This window comes from Dendrobates tinctorius, unplaced genomic scaffold (assembly GCF_039654945.1).
Source record: "Dendrobates tinctorius isolate UK_male_01 unplaced genomic scaffold, ASM3965494v1 ptg000314l, whole genome shotgun sequence".
NCBI lineage: Eukaryota > Metazoa > Chordata > Amphibia > Anura > Dendrobatidae > Dendrobates > Dendrobates tinctorius.
The window spans coordinates 3,801,384-3,811,067 of record NW_027361981.1 but is presented as its reverse complement, the minus strand read 5'-3'; the positions used below and the strand labels follow the sequence as shown (position 1 = coordinate 3,811,067).

Here is a 9,684-nt window from a genome sequence, read left to right as displayed (position 1 = left end):
TGAAAATGAATTAGTTTTATATTATTGGACCCAAAATTGATGATATGCTAAAAAAAATAAAAAATTATAATATTGTCACGGGGCAGTAGGGAAAAAAGCAGGAGACGTGGAAACTGGGCCCCTAAACTGCCCCTCAGGCTAAGGGGGTGCCCTGACTCTCCTTAACTTGGGGGTACACTTGAAGGTGGTGAGGCCCAAGTCCCCGACCTGTCCCTATCTCCTGTTTAGCCCTGAGCTAAACCACCAACCCCCTCCCCAGGAGGTGAGACAGGGAATAAAGAGAACTGCACCCAATAACACACAAAGGAAAATAAAACAGACACCACGAGGTTAATGCAACTAAAACCCAAAACTTAGCTTTGCTCTGCTGCAAATGCTCCAAGCAAGAGAGTAAGGATTCGATCAGCATCTGCAGCAACGCCACTGCTCCAGACAAGCTGAACCCCCTCTCCACCAGGCAGGTCCAGTCTTCACCAAGGTTGGACAACAAATGAACAATATTACCAACATTGATTACTGCACATGACGACCTTTTATAGGAAGGAGGGGGGAGTAGTCATCACATGTTGGTTAATTCACACATGTAGTAATCCCAGAGGTCACCGGGGACAAAAGGAAAAAGGTTTCTATAAGAATCCACATTCTGCCATGGCTCCAAAAATGGACCGTGACAAATATATTGTCTTCCATAAGACACAGACATCAAAATGTTCGCCTTGCAAAATTTTTAATAAAACTTCACTTTTAATTGATAAAACCAGTATTTTATATGCTGTGAGATAGTTAAAAATAAAGGTCCACCAATCAAGCATAGAAAATTCTAATCTTTCTACTACTGATTAGTGGAACCTTAGTTTTAACCATTTGACATATAAAATACTCATTTGATTATCAACTAAAAAGTGAAATTTTAACTGTTAATTTTGGATGGAGAAAGTTTGGCTAGCAGTAATTTTTATATATTTTTTCTATGTAATGCTCATCCGTACAGCACTATTCTAGATATTAACACAAAGGAAACATAAGAGCCGGAGTCTGACGTATTGTCCAATGTTTTATTTAGAAACATACATGTACTATAAAAGCTGTTGCAGGTCTTGTTTTTTTTTCTTCATCTATTTTCCGATCTCTAGTGTTATACGAACCAGATAGGACTTAGGAACGCGACACGACATTGTTCCGCAGTTAAGGCAATATGCACCAAACCAGTATAACGTCACAATAGACAGAATTAACACAGACACAGCGGCAGCTGACGTTCCTGGTATCTCTGAACTCTAAGCGTGGCGCATTATGTTGTAGTAAGAGCAGGCCTGTTCTAGGAATTCGTCAGCGTGTCGGTAAATATTAAAAAAAAAAAAAATAATAATAACACCAAAAATACATTTCCAATAGTACTGACAAAATTAGTACTCAGCAACACCAGAAGTACAGAGAATCAAAAGATTTTATATCGCTGCCACAAGGATCAGCAGCAGATTGCACACCAATACACTGTTAGCAAAATATACAATGCAATCACACACTAGCCCCGTATTTGGTACGCCTGACAGTAAATGACTGTTCATAGAAAATTCTGAGGATGCTGGAAATACGAAAATTGAATCTGTCCCAAAGCCCAACTCCACCAACAACTAAAAAATTCAGACATGACTGCATGATATCTAACAGGACGCTGAGACATGTTTTATAGATTTTCCTTCCTTTACGTACAAAATAGAGGCGCAGGGTTAAAAAATAGATTTTTTTGGCTATGTAATACTGCACTGCCATGTTTTTTCCATGTCCCAGAGACCTAACTCAGCTCTACAGTTATTAGACACTGAAAAGAAAATGCTTCCTGGAACATTATAGGGAATCTGTCAGCAGAAGCCTGATGTAGGCAAAGAGAAGCTGAATCTAAAGATGTATCATTTAGATTACTGGGTGCAGAAGTTCTGACATAATCAGAGCTTTAAGATTTAGCAGTGAAGCAGAGCTGAGGAAGCTAACCCCGCCCACACCAGGCTCAGGTTGATATTTCTGTATATACAATGTCCATAGTCAGGGAGCTGCTTATCAAACGAGGGGGCGTGTCTGACCTGGAGGCTGGGTCAGAGTAATGATAAGCTCCTGGTGCTAAAACAATTATTGTAAGCAAACAAAACCAAGGAGCTTGATAAGAGAGACATCACTGAAATCTGTCTTAACCCCATGTTGTCTTCAGCTTACATAGCAAAAACCTGCTGACAGATTCCCTTTAACATTATTCCGGGGAGCTAACCTCAGTCACAAGTGAATTTTGGAGTTGTGAGGGTAGCCGTTCATCCAAAAAGAGGCGATGATGTGCACACCAACGTATCAAGGTAGCGGACTACAAAAAAACGAAATGCTGGTGACCGATTTATTAAAGCATGGAGGTTCTGCTCTTCTGTACATACTGCACCATGTGTTGTAATGCAGATAAATAAATCCTCTCCTGGTTACTACGAAGTAGGAAATCATATATATATAGCATTAACTATAGTGCCGACATGGAACCGAATCCTGGTTATAAAACAAGGGCTATAATGGGCAAGTTTTGTACGATGCAAGGATCGGGTATTAAGTCCACAGACGCCATGCAAAGTGTAAACATCAGTTATGGAAAACCGGATTCATGCACAACACATCAGAAAAAGAAGTAAAAACAAATGTCAAAAGAAAATATATATTTTTTTTTTTTACATTTTAAGCTACAGCTCCAAGACTTCTTCCAGATTGACACCAAGACCCCCATCCTGTCTCCCTCGCCTTCCTTAATATTGTAGCTTTATTGCATCTGTTGCACCTGCAGGAACATGCAACAGTTTTGCAATTTAAGGCACCTTTTGTATGCTGCAATACAGAGCGAGCACTGCAGATGTATCAACCGACCACATTCAAAATAATCAGTGCTGGCGCTAAAAAAAAATACTTGCTACCGGCTCGAGAAGACATATTATTGCTCATGTAACAGCAGATGTGCACCCTATTCTGGAAATGTAGACGCGACTCCATCTATTACACACTATAGGGCTCCATTATGCTCAAGGTGGGATATCCAATAACCACTTGTAGGTGACACTACACCGTAGAGCGCCACGTGCAAGAACCTTCCCGTCTTCTAGATACGCTTCTATCTTTCCAAACCCACTCGGGAGGCCAACATTATTGACAAGCCTTTAATAACACATAATTTCCTTTAGAATTCTAGATTCTGCAAATCTCAGGATACCACACATTGGAAATCTGGAACACAAAGAATCCTCCCCCCCAAAAAAACCCACCCAACAAAAAACGGTTTTGTCTCCTTTATCCACGCAGTAAATGTTCACGTGAACTGTTTTTGGAAATCGAGCCAGCTATATTAAAAGTCCGTCTCATCGGCATTCACGCATATCATTCACAGTGCACGTTAATGAAGAGACCAGGCCAGTCCTGTACAAGCGCCATTGGTGGCAGTCTTGTCAGTAAAGATCACTACAGATGTAAAACAGTTATCGTTCTGCCAAACCCATCACTCCGTGTAAACGTAAAGTGTATTAACCAGACCATAATGGTGGTCACAGCGCCAGCGACCGCTTGCCCTATCTTCAGTGTGATAGCGCCACCTAGTGTCACCTATGCAGCTGAATATCCTCAGATTACCCTATATGTAAATGAGAACTCCTGCCTCAAATTCAGTGGTATGCGCATAAAAATAAGGCATCATTCACACTGGTGTTTGCATTCAACACAATGGTGATTACATTCTATGAGGAGTGTTAATATAGAGAACTAAGTAGTAAAGTACTTTCATTGTGCTGGAAAGTCTACACCCAAGGACATTCTCATCCATATCACTGCACACAGATACATCACTTTTGTGTTCATATGCTGGAAGGATTGCATCAAGTGACTCAAGATATAATTTACTTGCTTGTAAGACTTATGGTGTCATCAATGTCAACTACTAGAAATCTAAAACTTATGCCCCTTTTTAATGTAAGTGCAAACCATAGGACACCAGTAAGTAGGACCTCAAAGGTCTAAGCGGCGTCTCTGCTGGTCACCCCACAATCATTACGAGAAGTATAGAGGTGTCTGGATATATAGGATGTAGCCCTATGTGTAGATATACATTCACCTGCACCAGAATTAGGGGGGAGGCACCTCGGGGGCGTGTCACTTATCAAAGCCTTCCCAAACCAGTGTGTGGGGGGTATCTGTAAACCAGGGTCTGACAGATCTCTTCTTGGCAAATGCACAAATCTCTCCGGTGGTGTTTGTTAGGCAGGAATCTACTGGATTTGTTTCACAAATGAACGTCTGCAAATGTTAAGCAAACCATGTAGTAAACTAGCAAGCACCACACACAGTTCTCCGATCTCGACACGAGATGAGTGTCAGGATCTCTGCAGGTAAAAGTGATTGTCTGAAGTCCGCCTTCATGGGAGAGTCTACGCTCTTCTATAAGGAAGGTCTTCATGGCGAATGCTGGAATCACAATGGAGTAGGATGACCGGCCGCTGGAAGAAATCAGGTATAACATGAGACTGCAGGTAGAATTCATTACAAACTTCCTCTAAAGCATTTTGTACCCTTCTCTACCTTACAATGAAAGATTGTAGACAATTAAAGCAGGATTAAAACAGACATTTCTAACTTGAGCCTTCGTTTTTTCCCTCCCTTCGTCCAAGAGCCATATATTTATTAATTTTTTTCCATCGATATAATCATATGACGGCTTTTTTTTTTTTGAGAGAGGAGTTATAATTTACTGAAAAACCATAGAAAAATTAAAGGTGTCATTCACAACTACTCGTAAGGCGATGGAATTCTGAAAAAAAAAAAAAAAGAACAAAACGCAATTCACCACTGCCCTTCTGGTTTTGTTTTTATGGTGTTTATTGTGTAGTAAAAATGATCTGACAACACGATTCTTCAGGTCACTATTATTAGAAAATTAAGAGTGATTAAAAAAACAAACAGATTTTTAGTAAAACAATTGGTACAGTGCCTTGCGAAAGTATTCGTCCCCCCTGCAACTTTTCAACCTTTTCCCACGTATCATGCTTCAAACATAAAGATACCAAATGTAAATTTTTGGTGAAGAATCAACAACAAGTGGGACACAATTGTGAAGTTGAACGAAATTTATTGGTTATTTTAAATTTTTGTGGAAAATCAAAAACTGAAAAGTGGGGCATGCAATATTATTCGGCCCCTTTATCTTAATACTTTGTTGAGACACCTTTTGCTGTGATTTCAGCTGCAAGTCGCTTGGAGTATGAAATTCTTGCCCATTCTTCCTTGGCAAACAGCTCGAGCTCAGTGAGGTTTGATGGAGATCATTTGTGAACAGCAGGTTTTAGCTCTTCCCACAGATTCTCTATTGGATTCAGGTCTGGACTTTGACTTGGCCATTCTAACACCTGGATATGTTTATTTGTGAACCATTCCATTGTAGATTTTGCTTCATGTTTGGGATCATTGTCTTGTTGGAAGACAAATTTCCGTCCCAGTCTCAGGTCTTTTGCAGACTCCAACAAGTTTTCTTCAAGAATGGTCCTGTATTTGGCTCCATCCATCTTCCCATCAATTCCCTGTCCTTGCTGAAGAAAAGCAGGCCCAAACCATGATGCTGCCACCACCATGTTTGACAATGGGGATGGTGTGTTCAGGGTGATGAGCTGTGTTGCCTTTACGCTAAACATATCGTTTGGCATTGTTGCCAAAAAGTTCGATTTTAGTTTCATCTGACCAGAGCACCATCTTCCACATGTTAGGTGTGACTCCCAGGTGGCTTGTTGCAAACTTTAAATGACACTTTTTATGGATATCTTTGAGAAATGGTTTTCTTCTTGCCACTCTTCAATAAAGGCCAGATTTGTGCAGTGTACGACTGATTGTTGTCTTATGGACAGACTATCCCACCTCAGCTGTAGATCTCTGCAGTTCATCCAGAGTGATCAAGGGCCTCTTGGCTGCATCTCTGATCAGTCTCCTCCTGGTTTGAGATGAAAGTTTACAGGGACGGCCAGGTCTTGGTAGATTTGCAGTGGTATGATACTCCTTCCATTTCAATATGATCGCTTGCACAGTGCTCCTTGGGATGTTTAAAGTTTTGGAAATCATTTTGTATCCAAATCCAGCTTTAAACTTCTCCACAACTGTATCACGGACCTGCCTGTTGTGTTCCTTGGTCTTCATGATGCTCTCTGTGCTTCAAACAGAACTCTGAGACTATCACAGAGTAGGTGCATTTAAACGGAGACTTGATTACACACAGATGAATTATATTTATTATCATTAGTCATTTAGGATAACATTGGATCATTCAGAGATCCACATTGAATTTCTGGAGTGAGTTTGCTGCACTGAAAGTAAAGGGGCCGAATAATATTGTACGCCCCACTTTTCAGCTTTTGAATTTCCACAAAGATTTAAAATAACCAATAAATTTCATTCAACTTCACAACTGTGTTCCACTTGTTGTTGATTCTTCACCAAAAATTTACATTTGGTATCTTTATGTTTGAAGCATGATATGTGGGAAAAGGTTGAAAAGTTCCAGGGGGCCAAATACTTTCGCAAGGCACTGTATGTTTACCATTTTCTGAAACCTTAAACGGTCTTATTTTTCTCTCTATTCACCAGTGTGAGGACTTGTTTTCTGCATGACTTACTGTCATTTTTATTGGTACCATTTTGGAACACATGAGGCTTTGCAATGGCAATTTTATCAATTCAAGGTTTTTTTTTCCATTTAGCATTTAATGTATGCTTTAAATACATTTATATTTGATATATCAGACACTTTCAGACATGATGATACTGGGAAAACGGATGATTTAATCTTTTAAATTTTTTTAAAAAATGTAAAACTTTTTCCTTTTAACTTTTGCTTAACTGTCTGATCGTTTGTTCTATACACTGCAATACTGCTGAATTACATAGGAAAATTATCGATCTCCTGTGAAGCCCAGTCATAGGTGGTGATGAGGGTCTTCAGGGCGCTTGTGAGTGGCAGTGGAAACCTTGTCTATGCCCTTGTCTAACACGCTGCACAACTACCGGACTGATATACCGCACTATAATGCTGAGACCGAAATGTCTACTGTATGTACTGTATATTAAATTATCTTTCACTGGAATCACAGATTGTGTGTGCCAAGTTTCTGTTTACAGAGAAAGCACTGGAGACTTCTAAGGTGGCCAGTAATGATTCCAGACCTGAATCCCATAGAACACCTGTGGAGAGATCTAAAAATGGCAGTTTGGAGAAGGCACCCTTCAAATATCAGGGACCTGGAGCAGTTTGCCAAAGAAGAATGGTCTAAAATTCCAGCAGAGCAATGTAAGAAACTCATTGATGGCTACCGGTTGGTCGCAGTTATTTTGGCTAAAGGTTGTGCAGCCAAGTATTAGGCTGAGGGTGCGAATACTTTTTTCTGGCCCATTTTTGGAGTTTGGTGTGAAATGAGCAATGTTTTGCTTTTTGCTTCATTCTCTTTTGTGTTTTTTCATTTAAGACAAATTAAATGAAGATAATAATACCAAAGAATTTGTTTTTGCAATCATTTTCAGGAAGAAACTGAGTATTATCTGACAGAATTGCAGGGGTGTCAATACTTTTGGCCACAACTGTATATACGGTTACGGATTGGGATCCTACTTGTAGCACCACTATCCACTATCTGCCTAAAATGTGCAAACCCTCCTTCCTACTTGCTGACAAGTCCATCGTCAGGTCACCTTCCCTACACTCCCCCTTCCTTTGTCTATTGTCGTCCTTGACAATCTTCGTCCCTGCCTGCGTCGTTCTGAAACTTCCCCTACTTTCTGTTGTCGGACCGGTGGTTGGGCCAATCCCACCATCTGCGGGGGCCGAACCAAACCGGGAGCACCATGCTCCGAGCAGCCTACCGCCACGCGCCAGCGCGCACGCCACATGACAACTCCTTTCAATTTGGGCTAGGTACACCCGGATTCTCTCTACGACGTGTACCATCCCCTACTCTCCCCTTCTGTCACCTTCCACTATCAGGCACGCCATGATCGAGGCCTTACGCCTACCAGATCATTGTCAGCGTCCGCTTCCTGCTTCGGGAATGTCCGTGGTGTTAGGGACCTGACTTGGGACTTTTGTCCGTCTCACATCTTCCATCTCTTTACCTTCCTCTTGGTAACAAGTCATGGTCGGCGTCTCGGTCACACAGACCCTCTCATCTCGTAGACCCCTTTGGTCTCACACTTCCTTCGGTCACCCAGACCTTCCCGTACCCGAACCTGTTACATTTTACATATTATATAACAAAACAACTCTATAATAGCACAAGTACCCCCTTGTTCTTTTTTTTTTTCATTTACTGTTTTTTTTTTTTAACCAGCATGCAACAAAAACCACAAAAACATAAGTTTCCTCTCCCCCTTCCTTAGACATTGACACTCCCTTTCTTTTTCTTTATAGCATCCCCGTGATGTCAGGCAAAACAAGAAAAAAACAACAACATTCTCCGTCACTCAGGACACAAACTGTCCCCATATTCTGCATAAACGTTGCAGCGAACTCCCGACAGTCCACGCCATCTCCTGGTGGCTGGTAGCAAGGGACTCCACAGCCGTACTCCTTATAATAGGACACCAAGTCCCCTTCTTGCAAAGCTCGGCCATGGTGAATAGAGGTCACATTTAGATAAACTTTCTGGCCGGTAGCAAGATCTCGAATAAACCCGTATCCCTTTGATATATTTGTGTATACGAGCCGTCCCAGAGATCGTGTAGCCACCATGCCAGCCTCTCCCTTTGTATGGAGCAGGTTCCACACTTCCTGCTCCCTGGTTTTTTTCTTCTTTATGACCTCCGCGACCCAAACGGAGGGTCCGGTATAGGCCCTAGAGTCCGGTGGGCGGGACTTTGCCCGGGGTGAAAGCGGGGCAGAAGCGGTCGTTGATGTCAGCGGCCCAGCAGCCGCTGGGGCTGGGCGGCAGGCAGGAACAGACGTATTTACCGAAGAGTGGGCCACAGGACCCGACAAGTAGGCCGCAGCCGGCTCCAGCACCGGCATAGCCGCGGCCGCGGGGTAGGCCGCACCCGGAGTTCCAGACGGAGCTGGAGTAGCTGCCGGTTTCTGGGGTGAAGTTGCTTCTGAAAGGGGAAACACAGCAGCATCTCCTGGAGGCAGGCTCCGCACCGGCACCACCGGGCGTGGCGCCACCGGGCGGGGTGGCTCAGGGCTGGGAGTGGAGGCCCTGCTCAGCTCAGCGTAGACCGTAAGGGCCTCCTTGGGCAGGTTTTCGGCGACACAGGGGGCCACGTGCTGCGGCTGAGTGGTGGGGGCTGCTTGCGGAGCCGGGGGAACTCTCACCTTCCCCGGCACCGTGACCTCCGTCATATCTTCACGCGGCTCCTCCCGCAGCCTCCATTCTGCACCCCGCTATACGGTGGGGTTAGCCTCCAAGCTCAGGGGCTCCGCGGGGAGACTCTCTGATGGTATCTTTAGCGGCCGCTCCCGCGGGGTCCGCAAGGGCTCCGCTCCTCCACCCGAGATCCAACTGCCTGCCCGTGACTCTGAAGAATAGGTCTTCTGGCGAAGCTCAACCTCCCGACGCCATCGCCACTCCAGGCGCCCAATGCCTCGACAACCACAGCATCGCATCCCGTCCGGTGGGCAGCAATCGAATGGCGCCAAGCAGCCGCAGC

At 43.4% G+C, this 9,684-nt stretch overlaps 1 protein-coding gene across 1 annotated transcript in view; it reads right to left on the bottom strand.

Moving 5' to 3' along the window:
* Positions 1-1,041: 1,041 nt before the first annotated feature.
* The window catches only part of LIMCH1 (LIM and calponin homology domains 1), a 428,272-nt gene continuing 419,629 nt past the window's right edge, over positions 1,042-9,684 (bottom strand). The window contains exon 34 of the mRNA XM_073561147.1: positions 1,042-4,508. Coding sequence (XP_073417248.1) covers positions 4,483-4,508 — 26 coding nt within the window. The 3' untranslated portion in view covers positions 1,042-4,482. The remainder of the gene's footprint in view (positions 4,509-9,684) is intronic.